Raw genomic sequence first — 13,750 nt, forward strand, 5'->3', positions numbered from 1 at the left:
GGCACAGTAGGTTCAAGCTTGCATGCTGATTAAAAACCCCCACACCTTGGTCTCTCATTCTCTTTCCAATAATCAGTGTATGAGTTTCTAGAGAGCATGTGAGCCTTTGAACTTTTAAAGAGAGAGAACACAAATATGGTAGCGAGGACTAAATGCTTCTAGGCTCTTTTATTCTTTCCCCCTTCTTTGCTTGTTAATTTATGCTTCGTGCTGGTGTGGTAGAATGCTGCGATGAAAGAGGAGGGAAAGAGCTTGGTGCAGGAGCCGAGGAGGTGAAGAGCCCGCTTGGTGTGGCAGCAGTAGAAGGAAAGAGAGGCAAAGAGGAATAATGCTTTTAATATTATTTCTTTTAAAAAGATTCAGAGCTGCTGCATTGTGAGATGGCTTGTGAGAAGACTACATGGCTTGTGCAGTAAGACTACATCACCTCTCAGACTCTGTTTTCTCTTACAAGTGTTTCTTTTCCATGCATGAGTAAAAACATTGAAGCCTCACTTGAAAACTTCCTGTGACTACCAGATAGTTTGCTAAAGGTTGAAGCAGGTGTCAAGAAGTGATTTGGATGTCTGGGAAATGCCTGTTCTGGAAGGGTGGTTTGCTGGAACAGCAGAGGTGCTCGCAGCAGGAGCACTGTGATCATGCTCTTCAGCGCTGTCATCATGAGATTTGAACACTGTCAGGAGTAAGAACCATTGACTGCCATCAAGGTCAGAGGTGTCTGGTGCTGTAAAAGCTCTGGGTTAAGTGGCCATTTTAGAGAGGAGAGATGTTTTTGACTGCAGAATTACAGACTAGAGAGAGAACCTTTTACTGGAGCATTAGGGGCAGGTGGGAATAATGTGCATGTAAGATATTTAGGCAGTATCTATCTGCAAAGACCTGCTTCCTCCCACGCCTTTAACTACAGATGTGAATTTGGAGGGGAGGACTGAGATCTCGGCATTTTGTGACTGTTCTTTATGAAGAAGCTCATCTAACCTTCTAAGTGACAGTGAATATAAAAGAGGCCGTGGAGATGAGTGCTTTCCTTATGCCCCAGACAAGAAACGGTTCTTAATTATCTTTCACTGTCAGAATTGCCAGGAACTAGATCAAATGTCATTGCTGTGACTCAAAGAGAGACTCAAATCCTGAATCCACTGAGATGCATAGAAGAGTTAAGTGGCTCTTCCTATATTTGAGGGTTCATTGCAATTTTTTCCCCCTTTTTGTCTGTGTCTTTGTCCAATGCTAAGGTGGTTTATTCACAAAATGAATGCTGGGGTGAAGGGTTCAGCTGAGAATAAAACTGCTAAGTTTTTCAGCTTGCCACTGTGACTCAGGGTTCCTGGACTATCTATTGATCCAGTTAGCATCATTCACCCTACGTGTTCCTGACTGTTAAATTGAGGTGAAAACCCAGCAGTGCTGTATTGTGCCTGCCTTATGAAAAAGAGATGATGATTTTGGAGGATTTGACAAGAATAATTATCTTTTCTCTCCACTCCTCTGAATAAAAATGAACAGCAGCAAAATAAACCAGTACTGTAAATTTCAGGAGCTGAAATGGCAGTTTTTGGTTGCCTCTTCTGTTTTGCATTTTAATGCAACATTGATGATAACATTTGTCAAAGAAACCTCACAGTCCCTCAGAATCAGGAGGTTCAGCAACAGCATGATTGGTGCACTGTGGGGGGAAAATATTGTTTGAGATGTACTTAGGGATTCAGGTTTCTGTGAGGCTTCTTCCTACAGTGTCTCTTCATCTCCATGCTGACAAAAACAAACTTGCTCAACCTGAAGTGATCACTTTAACAGAGAAAGTATCCTGCAAGAGATTTAGTTCTGGGACTAGACTAAGATATTTGCTTCAAGACTTTGTAGTTTTAATGTGGAGAGTGTCAAGGCTAGAAGGGCAATAGGAGACCTTGATGATTCTAACCAGCCACAACCAGGTCTCCACCCTTACTCACTGTCCATTTTCTGTGCTTTGCTATCCACTCTGGTGATTTGGACCCTGACCCATCAGCTGATCTGTCTTGACACAGAGCTGCTTCATCACCACAAGCTTGTCTGATCATCTGGTTGTGGTGCTGCCTGTCACCCTGGGCATGGCCTTTTCCAGTACTGTGGAAAGGAAACCTGGCTGTTGATGCTCCTCTCCTGCTGGCTTCTATATTGAGCTTAGCCCTGCCATCTTTTAGGAGCATCTGGTCCTTGCTGCTCCCTGGCAGGAAGAGGTTCAAGTCTCCAAATAGAAAGAATCCAAAACGGGAGTTCATTTTGGTAGCTTACAGACCTGCAAATCTGTATGTGGTTGCTTTTCCTCTGTGTGCACTCCCTCCCCAAATCCACTCTTCTCCTCTTCCTACCCTGCAAAAAGCCTTTCAAGATATTGGAAATATTTGTATGCATGTCCTATTTATTTACTTCTATTATTCTTGGAATTTCTCTTTTTTGACTGGTTGATTTGGTAGAGTATTCATGTCTTCTAAATCTCCAGGCTTTCACAGAATATTTTCAGGTGGCATTGTTCAGGGCTGTGAATAGGTACCTGCATCTCTGAGCAAGAGCATTTAGATGTTGGAAGCAATACAGCAGTCTCTGCTGAATCCATCAGTTTCAATATGTCTGGACTGTGCTATATGAGCTGGTATTAGCTGGATTCTTTCTTGTTTGCACCTTCACAAACTGAAACAAACTATTTTCTTATAAGAATGCTCCCATCCATCAGGAGTGACTAGCTGCACCTAGCTGTCCCCTGTGCTGCCACACAATTCTGCCTCCCTGCTGATCTTTGTATACTGCACAGATCCCAAAGCCCCCTTGAATATGGTGTAGCACCTTGGTCAGCGGTACCTGCCATCATAGAATTGTAAGGGTTGGAAGGGACCTCAAGGAGCATCTACTTCCAACCCCCCTGCCATGAGCAGGGACCCCTCACACTAGAGCAGGTTGCTCAGAGCCACATCCAGCCTGGCCTTAAAAACCTCCAGGGATGAGGCTTCCACCACCTCCCTGGGCAACCTGTGCCAGTGTCTCACCACCCTCATGGGGAAGAAGATCTTCCTAACACCCAATCATCATTTTATTCACATTCCTGTCAAGTGGAGCTGTGGTTTGTCTAACCTACCTTTCATAGAGCCCCAGGGTGTGCTGGGTGTTGTTTAGCTCTGTTATGTTTTTGTACCTGTTCACTGCTGACATTGGGTCGATTGTACTTGCACCAGGGCCTTCCCGCTCTTGGTACAACAATTGCTTGAGCTTGGAACCCATTAAGGGTTGATGCATCTCTGAATGCTTAGCCTTCTCCTGGCTGCTCTAAATGTCCATCCAGAAGTGAAAATTAGCTGTTCCCTTTTCTTCTCTTTCCAGAAACCACTACCGCTGCCGTGCAGCTACCGGAGGAGGCATGAGAGGGAAATTCTACTACACGCTCACCTTCAGCATCAAGTTCCCTCACAAAGATGATGTCTGCTACCTGGCCTACCATTATCCCTATACCTACTCTACAATGATGGTAATACTGATATGTCCACCTAGATAAGCTATGGGGCTTGACAGGTTGGAGCTGCTTGGGTGTGTGTAGATGCTGAGATAGCTAGAGGAACATTTTCACAGGCAGGTAATGATTGTGATGCTGCTGTTGCCTTGTTTGCAACTTCAGTCCCTGACAGCTCTGAGGCCCAGAATGCTGTAGGAGAAAAGAAGTTCCTGTGTGCAGTAAGATGAGGTACAAACCATTAGGGCTTATGCCAGTCATAACATGAACCAAAGATGTCTTCATTTGCTTAGAGATGTAGGATACTCCTGAAGGGATGGGGAAGCAGGGAGCTAAAGCTGATGGCTACTCAGAAGTGAAAGCTGCCTGCTTTGCCCTCTGACAGGGTAACAGCTCAGCTTTCAGAGCTGAACCCAGCAATAGCACAGTGCTGGACCTCTATTTGAGTGCTTTGCCAGCTGTTTTCTCTGTGCCAGCTGGAGTCTCAGTAGGCATTTGTGACACCCCTACCACCATGTTCAGTACAGAAGCTTAAAAGGATAAAATCTAAAGTGTAGATTGTATTTTTGTTTGAGTGGGGCCACACTTGATTCCTGGGGAAGGATTGGTTTCCTACAGCCTTTTCTGGCCAGGGGTAGATGGTGAGGAAATTTTCTGGGAAATGTGCTTTCTCTGTGACTAATGTAGGAAACCTCAAGGTCTGAAAGGAAGGGTGGATAAAAGAAGGAAAATTAATAGTTCTGGGAATAGCTTTGCGTTGTTGTTAAAGATTATAAAGGTGTTACTGAAAGCAGAGACACACTTCCAGTAGATCAGTTTCTCTTCCTTTTCCATGCAGTTTCCATTGCCAACCCTTTTTCTTCTGGGCAGTAGATGCTGGTGTGGGTTGGTGGAGTTTGGGCTCACTATTTTTTCTTAATGGTATCAGGTTGCCATTAGCAGATCTGAAAGGCTGTGCCTTCAAAGGAGACTGTGACCTCTCCCACTTGCTACCCATACTGCTCAGCATGCCAACAGGGGCTTAGATTAATTCCCACTCAGACAACAGTCTCTTGTCAACTGCTTTGCATCCCATTATAGATGTTCAAAGAAAGTGCTCCCGGTATCTGGTAGAAAGCCAGTCCAGCCTTCACTGTCCAGAAGAAGCTTGCCAGCTCACTTGTCATTAGGTTTATGGGTACTATCTACTCCTCAAAATGAATGAGGAAAAGAGCATGCTCCAGTAGCGGGTCTGACCTCTAGCCTTGAAGGGATGTATATGCTAATGTCTGCAGGAGAAAAGACAAATGCAATACTGAAGTGTTGGGTGGACTTCTTCACCACCATACTTCATTACTGAAATGCAGTGCCTCATCATTCTTTTACTGTTATTGATTCCCATCTTCTGGCACAAAGCAAGACAGACTTGGAGAGTTTGTATGCTCTGGGAATTCCTGAATATCTCACCTACACCTGAATGAGTAGAATAGAGATGAAAAAGATGTTATTCCTAGTCTCCCAGGGCCAGGTCTTGAAGTATTTCACTGCCTTTTCAAATAAAATGCTTGTGGAAGTTAAAGGGAATTTTGCCCAAGGAAAAGTTTCATAGAATCAGTCAGGGTTGGAAGGGACCACAAGGATCCTCTAGTTCCAACCCCCCTGCCATGGGCAGGGACACCCCACACTAGATCAGGCTGGCCAGAGCCTCATCCAGCCTGGGCTTAAACACCTCCAGGGATGGGGCCTCAACCACCTCCCTGGACAACCCATTCCAGGGCTTCACCACTCTCATGGGGAAGAACTTTCTCCTCATATCCAGCCTGAATCTCCCCACCTCCAGCTTCATTCCATTCCCCCTAGTCCTATCACTACCTGAGATCCTGAGAAGTCTCTCTCCAGCCTTCTTGTAGGCCCCCTCCAGATACTGGAAGGCCACAATAAGGTAACCTCAGAGCCTTCTTTTCTCGAGACTGAACAGCCCCAACTCTTTCAGTCTGTCCTCATAGGAGAGGTTTAAATGAACTCGGATTCATTGAGGAGCGTGGAGTTTGGAAAATGGGAATTAGGGATGGAAAATACTGACAGATTGTCGTGTCCAGCTCTTCAGTCAAAGCAAAAAAATTATTGCAGGTAATAATTCTGAAGGGCTTCTTTGCTTAGAGTAATTTCAGATGTCCGGTGATGCAGCTGGCACATTTCCAGGTTGCTTTAATTTCCACAGTAAATAAACTAAATCAGGTTTGGGCGCCGGTAGATTTCATTTTAAAAGCATTTGTCCACTGCTGAAGTAGGTTGGTTTTACGTATCAGTAATAAATTAAAAGTGATTACAAACCCAAGGGCTCAATTAAATACGTGGTGCTTTGGGGGAGAGGATCAGCTTGGATACGGAGTTAGTAATTTGGAACTGTTTTTAAATATCATATATATTTAATAGTTGCAGGCATATTTATTGGGAATGCACATTGCAGCATCCTCTCTGAACTGGATGCACTCTGCAGTTCATTACTTTTTGGTCCATTAGTAATTACAATCGTTTTATGAGCAGTAATTTGTCTATTTTTACATCACAGTGTTAATTGTTTGGATATCTAGCTGAAATCTCTGTGGCAGCTCTTCACAATTAAGTTTTGCTGGGTACCAGGAACATAAGTAAATGATGAGATTGAATTCTCTGTATTTATGAGGGATCATTAGATGTGGCTAATAATTGAATTTACTTTATAGAGCAGTATGTTAATTGTTTTATGACAGAGATGGCTGTAAATCTCAGTTCTGTGCTTGCATTCAAATGGATACTGGGGAGAGCAGTCTGGGAGATGGTAAGCTCCAAGGTTTGAGGAGCAGCGTGTAGAGTGGGTTGAGAGTAGCTCTGAAGAAGGAGACTTGGGAGTATTGATGGCTCCCCAGGAGCCAGCAGTGCCCTCATGAAGCCCAGCAGGCAGCTGTGTGCTGGGCTGCAGCCAGAGGAGTGTAGCCAGCAGGGCAAGAGAGGGGATTCTGACCCTTGACTCTGCTCTGCTGAGACCTCACCTCCAATCCTGCCTCCAGTTCTGGTGTCCCCAGCATGAGAAGGACACAGAACTGTTGGAGTGAGTCCAGGGAGCAAGGGCTGGAGCACCTCTACTATGAGGACAGGCTGAGGGAGCTGGGGGTGTTCAGTCTAGAGAAGACTCTGGGGGAACCTTAGGGCTGCCTTCCAATACCTGAAGAGGGACTTTTCATGAGGGTGTCTAGGGACAGGACAAGGGGGAATGGTTTGAAGCTGAGGGAGAGTAGGGTTAGACTGGACCTTAGGAAGAAGCTCTTCAGTACAAGGTGAGATGCTAAAGTAGGTTACCCAGGGAAGTGGTGGTTGCCTCCTCCCTGGGGGTGTTGAATACCAGGTTGGATCAGGATTTGAGTAGCTGAATCTAGTTGAGAGGAGTCCCTGCCCATGGCAGGGGGATTGAAGTAGATGATCTCTGAGCTCCCTTCCAACCTGAGCCATTCTGAGAGTTTTGTTTACAATTTTGCCCTGACTTACAAAGACAAAGTTACCGTGTAAAGGTTGTGCAGTGCATTGGTTTGTTTCAGTTTGTTTCACTTGTTGTCAGGACAAGTGTATCTGCTCTACCATACCCATTTCTACCAACTGAGAGACAACTGGTGTTCCATGACGCTTAGTAAAGCCTGTGCTGGGATTACTGACATAAATCTTGCCACTAGCAATGACAATGTAAACAGAGAACAGCGAAGAGGTCTGGTGTGTGGGTGACAAGTGGCTCTGTGTCTAATGAGGTGATTGGAATTTGGGGGTTTTTTAGCTGCCAATTCCTTTTCTCAAACTCCTGAAGAAGCTGTTAGACTTGAGAATTGTTTAAAACTGCAGTAAACTTTGTCAGAGGAAGGGATAAAAAAATTCTTCTTTTAAAATCACACTCTTCAAATTCCCCACTCCTCATTGCACAAAATGTTTCCTGCCAACTTTTTGGGTGCCTCCAGGGTGGAGTGGTCCCTGAGTTTTGCTGGCATGTGCTTGACAGCGAAGCAGCCAGCTCTATAAATACTCCAAAATGATGTTTGCTCATGTTTCTACAGAGTCTCTGTGAAAATACAAGGAGTAGGCAGGGCTCCACTTCATGTATGCACAGAAATTCCTTCATGCTAATAAGTAAAACACCTAGGAACTGCCCAGGTAAAATCATCGGATCAGAATGGTTTGGGTTGGAAGCGATCTTTCCAAGTCCCTTGAAGAGGAATGCAATGAAATGAGCAGGGACATCTTCAACTAGATCCTGATATGAGTAAATAGTCCTGTGCAGCTCCAATGACCTGGGACCTTGTGCATATTTGTGGGATGGAGAAGGTGGTGATGTTAGCTTGCAGAGGAGAGAGGCTGGAAAACAAGCAAGAGGTGAAATTAGTGCAAATAATAACATGCAGCTAGTGGATAAAAATCAGATCTTGCAGATCATGAGCTCATTTATAAGCCTGCTTCCTTCTTTTTCTCAGTCCCATCTCGACCTCCTGGAACAAAACAGGAATCCCAAGAAGGTTTACTGGAGGCAGCAGACACTCTGTCAGACGCTAGGAGGAAACGGGTGCCCGGTGCTCACAATCACTGCCATGCCAGAATCTAAAACGGGAGAAGACTTGGAGCAGTTCTGTAAGTAGTCAAATGAAGCATTAAAGCTGTGCTCATGTCAGCAGTGGTAACTACAACCTGTTTTGTGAATATGTTGAGTTTTCTTGCCTTTCTCCTCTTGGATGCTTAGTTAAAACCCCCAGATTTGCACAGAAAGAGGAAAGAGCTGACACCATTTAGTACTTCAATGTTTTTCTTTAATCAGCTAAAGCAATTACAAAGTCCTCTATCAAATATCTCCCAACAGCAAGAAGCTGTGTTCAAATAACCCACAAAAAAAAAAAAAAAGGATTTGTCTTTTTGTTTATTTATTTGGGGTGTGGAGGGGGTGTGCATATTGATGTTCCCTGTGATTTAAGGAGGATATTGAGACACTTGAACGTGTCCAGAGAAGGGCAATGAGGCTGGGGAGAGGTCTGGAGTGCAGCCCTGTGAGGAGAGGCTGAGGGAGCTGGGGTTGCTTAGCCTGCAGAAGAGGAGGCTCAGGGGAGACCCTCTTGCTGTCTACAACTACCTGAAGGGAGGTTGTAGCCAGGAGGGGGTTGGTCTCTTCTCCCAAGCAACCACCAATAGAACAAGAGGACACAGTCTCAATCTGTACCAGGGGAAGTTTAGGCTCAAGGTGAGAAGAAAGTTCTTCCCAGAAAGAGGAATTGGCCATGGGAATGTGCTGCCCAGGGAGGTGGTGGAGTCACCATCACTGGAGGTGTTTAGGAGGATGTTAAGCAAATATATATCATTATCTCAGTGAGATTAGGCTAGAAGTATCCATAGGGATTTATAGAATCATAGAATGGCTCAAGTTGGAAGCGACCCTAGAGATCATTTGTTTACAAAGGCCTGTAGTGATTGGACAAGGGACAATGGTTCAAACTAGAGAACAGCAGCTTTAGAGCGGATGTGAGGAACAAGTTCTGCACCATGAAGGTGGTGGAACACTGGAGCAGGTTGCCCAGGGAGGTAGTTGAGGCCACATCCCTGGAGATATTCAAGATGAGGCTGGATAGGGCTCTGAACAACCTGATCTAGTTAAGGATGTCCCTGCTGACTGCAGAGGGGGTTGGACTGGATGACCTTTGGAGGTCCATTCCAACTGAAACCATTCTATGATTCTCTGATCACCTACTCCAACCTCTCTGTCATGGTCAGGGATGCCTCTCAACTAGACTTGGCTGCACCTTTGGCTTTAAAAGGACTTTCCAAAAGATGTGTTTTGCCATAGCAAAGCAAAAAAGACAGCTTTAACATCTCCATTGTAAAGCAAGATTCTTGCTTTCTGAGCAACCCTTCAACATGCTCAGGTCTGCTGTCATCAGTGATCAGGAATAAAGAGTCTGGAAGAAAATCTCAGGCCTGCACCAGTAGAATTAAAGCAGGGGAGAGTTAAGAATGTGTTCATCCTTGGCACCAGAGACCTCATTATTGTGCCAGATGTGGTACAGCATGAGAGAAACGATGGAGGGCTTACATGCTGTATTGAAGGCAACTGGCAGGCACAGGTGTTGAAATGAGGATCCTGGGGAAGAGTCAACACAGTACTGGCCAGTGAAATTATAGGGAGTATCATGATAGAAATGTGACAATATTAGGAGGCATTGCCATTTTCTGGAACACTGTATTCTCAGAGTGTAGCAGAATGCATCTTGGAGTGTTAAAAGAGAGTCTGACAGGCTTTCAAAGGTTGTTAGCCTGTCTGTGAAGTCAAGGCTTGGCTTCCTTATTTGCCACAGAACTGCTGAAAGATTCATAAAGGATCTAGGAACAGTTTGGACAGATACTTGTTTTGAATGCTCCAGGCTGATGTAATATTCAGCATTTGGGTTCAGATTCTTTCTTCTTCTTCTTTTTTTCCTCACCAGAAATATTCTCTGGTTTGTGATATTACATGAATTCTGTGGGAGCTTGTAGTGCTGACCCAAATGTCATGAAATCATGTGCCACTAAAACAGCTCTTCCTCTGAAGCTTAGCAATGCAGTAAGATTAAGGACTGCCTAGATCTATCCACAAGCCAGTTGAATTCAATCAAAACAGAACATGAAGAAAACTCAATTGTCTGAACCGAGATAGAAACTGCTTGGGGAAAAGGCAGTGTCAAGGCAAGGCAACACAGTTTCAGGTTTCCAAGGCTGTAGAAGTAAACACCAATACTCTTAGGTGATGAAAATATTTGTTGTTCTATCAAGAACAACAACAGCAAGACAGCACACCATGTTTTGTGCTGTGGGGATGCCTCTAGGCGGATTTGAATAATCACATGTGTGCTTACTTTGTTTAAGCAGCTTGGATAATTATGGCTTTTAGGGAGACAGCCTAATTGGTGCTGCTTTGTGAGGCTTTGATCAGCAGTTACTTCTCAGTTTCCTCATGTTGTATGACATGCCATCCTCTCTGTGAAGTGGTTTGGCTGGTGGAAGGACCTATTTGTCAGTGTACTCCATGCTAAAAACATAACTTAAAAGCAGAATCTTAGACCTAAATATGAAGGGAGCAGAAGGGGGAGGTTTCCCCAGCAAGAACTCCCACTGGTTTGTACAACCTCCAGTTTGAGAAGTGATGTGGAGCTCTAGCATTGGGATCCTTGGCACGTGGGCAATGAATTGATAGCCTTTTTTCTTTCCTTCTGCTTCTGGCCAATTCATAGTTTTGCTGAGCTAAAGTCATTTTACTTCCCTATCAAATGTGTTTTTTTCTCCTCTGTGCATTTGTTAATCTGTACCTTGAGAGATTCTTTTCAGCAGCAGGTAAAGCACAAAGCTCACCAGGACCTGTAGCTGTTGCACGTGATAGTTGTCTAAATCCTTCCCTAGTACAGACACATGGGAAATAAGAAACATCATTGATAAAGAGGCACTGGGTGAAATAGGAGCATGGGGAGGACAGCACAAACAGCTCAGTAGGAGTGCAGCAGGAAGGAGTTATTGTAGTACTGGAGGTGCTGATAGGGTGGGAGAGGCCCAGAGACAACGAGGGCATGGCATCCACTCTGTCAGCTGTGCTTTATTTTCCTTGCTCAACTCTTTCAGATCAGTCTTGTCAGGCTTTTGATTAATGGGGCCCTAGGGTGGCTAAATTTGTCTGAGTTAAATTTATTAACGTGCCCCTTACTAATAGGAAGCACAAGGTGTGCATGCTTGCAGGCACTGCACAGTCACCAGGTACTGGAGGGAAGAAAAATGGGCTGCTGCTTTCCTTCATTACCCCTTGTTTATGTCAGGCTTCACTACACCTTAGGCTCCTTTCTCCTTCCTCTTTCTGTCACCCCTTCTTGTGCTGGTAGTGTACTGAATAATTTTTATTAAATGCTCAGTTCTGAAATTGGTAAGAAGAGGAGGGGGAAAAAAGAGCCAGGAACTCCTTGGTACCCTGTGCTTCACATCTTGGTCGTGCAACAGCTCAGCTACGAACAGCACCGTTTCCAGTCACGTTTGATTGATGTCTTTGGGTACCTGAAGACTGTAACAAAGTCCAAGTCTGGTCAGTGGTCCTGCTGGATTTGCACAAATAGAAAGTGGATGGGTCTCCACTGTTGTCTTATGTTAAACCTGCTTTTTCTGCAATCATAGGAAGACAGCAGCCAGCAGGTAGAGTTGTCTTTGCTACTCATTCTAACTGCAGTACCCCCCATAGGCTTATGGTAAAAGACAGTCATTAGTTTCCCATTCTCACTGTGTGGGATGCATCAATGACTGCCTTTTTTTTTGGTCTTTACCATGTTCCTCCTTATCCCTTATGACAAAGAGTTAGGGGATTTAGCCTTCTATGTAGCCAGGAAGGGGTTGGTCTCTTCTCCCAGGCAACCAGCCCCAGAAAAAGGGGACAGAGTCTCAAGCTGCGCCAGGGGAGGTTTAGGCTGGAGGTGAGGAGAAAGTTCTTCACAGAGAGAGTCATTCATCATTAGAATGTGCTGCCTAGGGAGGTGGTGGAGTCACCATCCCTGGAGGTGTTCAAGAGGGGATTGGACGTGGCACTTGGTGCCATGGTCTAGTCGTGAGGTCTGTGGTGACAGGTTGGACTTGGTGATCTTTGAGGTCTCTTCCAACCTTAGTGATACTGTGGTACTGTGATATCATGCAGAATGCTTTTCCTCAAAACTGTAGTTCTTCTGAGAATTATTTAACGCCCCATCCCACTTCAGAATACCCCAACCTTTCTGCAAGCTTGTGTGATGTGCTTGCATGCTCCACCTGCCCTGGATACTGAATCAATGCATCTGAGCCTTTGAAAAAGAAAAGTCAGGGAGTGGAGAAGAAAGAATGGTTGGGCACACATTTAGTCTTTGGTGGCTTTGTTCCTGGCTGTGTTAGATCTAATCTTGGACACCACCAGAGGAGACCTGAAGGGGCTTTTGAAAAGAGAGCATTTCCCAACACCTTCCAGAGCATTCTTGAATGCAGAAACAGTGAGCATGATAAAACTTGTGCTCCTGGGGCCAGCAATCTGCTCAGTGAAGCTAATAGGGGATTGCAGAGCCCTAATATTTTAGGGCTTGCCATGCACAGCTCTGAAGGCAGTCTCAGCTGCACACACGTGTGCTTAGTGAGAGTTTGCAAAGCCTTAACTCATAGTGTTAGGCCAGCAAGTGCCTGACAGACAGCTCACTAGACCTTGCAAAAGCTGTAGGATACTGCTTTAAGTGGCAGAACAAATGGACAGATTAACTCTTCAAAGAAGTGTGAGTAAAAGCTCCAAACACATGTACCCAGGCGATGATGAGATTGTCTTCCAGTTAAGAAGGCAGAGGATACTGATACCTTGCTAATGTCAACAGAGGGGTGGAGTTAAAACCAGCAAATGCAAAATGACTGCTCAGGAAAGGACAGTTTACCCTGTGCTGTTTTGAGCTTGCCACGTGAGCCTTCCTCAGGAGCTGTTTCCTGGCTGTGCACTGAGTTTGGGGTGGATTATCTCTTGCTTTTTAGTCAGAGAAGGGAAAGAGGAGGATCTCGCTGAAGTGATGTTGAGTAGGTCCCAATCTGGTTAGTGCTAGCAGAGGAATTACTGAACCAGTCCCAAAGGCATTCTTTACAGGAATGGAGAAATCAATGGGTCTAGGGTGGTACAGCTGAGGAGCATCAGCACTGCTACCTTCTCAGCTGAAAGACATGAGCACCTGCCATGGGGGTTAATCCAGCATCCCCTGAGAACAATGTCCCTGTGCAGAATGGGGTGGGATGCTTTCTGTTTGTGGTATCACAAAGTAGTAATTATAAAGCTCTCTTCATGGCTGGCTGTTCTGTTGTAACTCCCATTAGTAATGCTGGTTGTGTTAGGAGTATTTCCTCCCATTCAACACACCTGATGAGTGTCTCTTTTTAAGCACTGTGTAGCATTGTGTGGCTGCATTGTGAGGTTTAAAGTTAAAGCTAAATGCCCCAGCTAATTAGCAGCAGTGGTGAGGGAAATGAAACAAAATAAGGCACTAGCAAAGAGATCTACACCTGTAATAGCTGTCACTTTGAGTTGCTTTTTCTGTCATCACATCTCTTTATGCAAGGTTAGGGAATGCATTATGAATATTATTCTAAAGAGGTAATGACATCTGCTGATCTTAAATGCAGATTGTTGGGGAGTTGAAATGCAGTTTCTCTGTGAGTCTAAGCATGATTCTAAAGATGGAAAGAGTCATGGTTTTGGGGTAGGTATGGCGGGATGCTTGTGCCCTT

At 44.9% G+C, this 13,750-nt stretch overlaps 1 protein-coding gene across 1 annotated transcript in view; it reads left to right on the forward strand.

Annotated features, from left to right (window-relative positions):
• The window catches only part of AGBL1 (AGBL carboxypeptidase 1), a 325,674-nt gene that overhangs the window by 88,805 nt on the left and 223,119 nt on the right, over nucleotides 1-13,750 (forward strand). The window contains exons 16-17 of the mRNA XM_054169235.1: nucleotides 3,355-3,499; nucleotides 7,954-8,107. Of these exons, the coding sequence (XP_054025210.1) occupies nucleotides 3,355-3,499; nucleotides 7,954-8,107 (299 nt within the window). The remainder of the gene's footprint in view (nucleotides 1-3,354; nucleotides 3,500-7,953; nucleotides 8,108-13,750) is intronic.

This window comes from Dryobates pubescens, chromosome 17 (assembly GCF_014839835.1).
Source record: "Dryobates pubescens isolate bDryPub1 chromosome 17, bDryPub1.pri, whole genome shotgun sequence".
NCBI classification, from domain to species: domain Eukaryota; kingdom Metazoa; phylum Chordata; class Aves; order Piciformes; family Picidae; genus Dryobates; species Dryobates pubescens.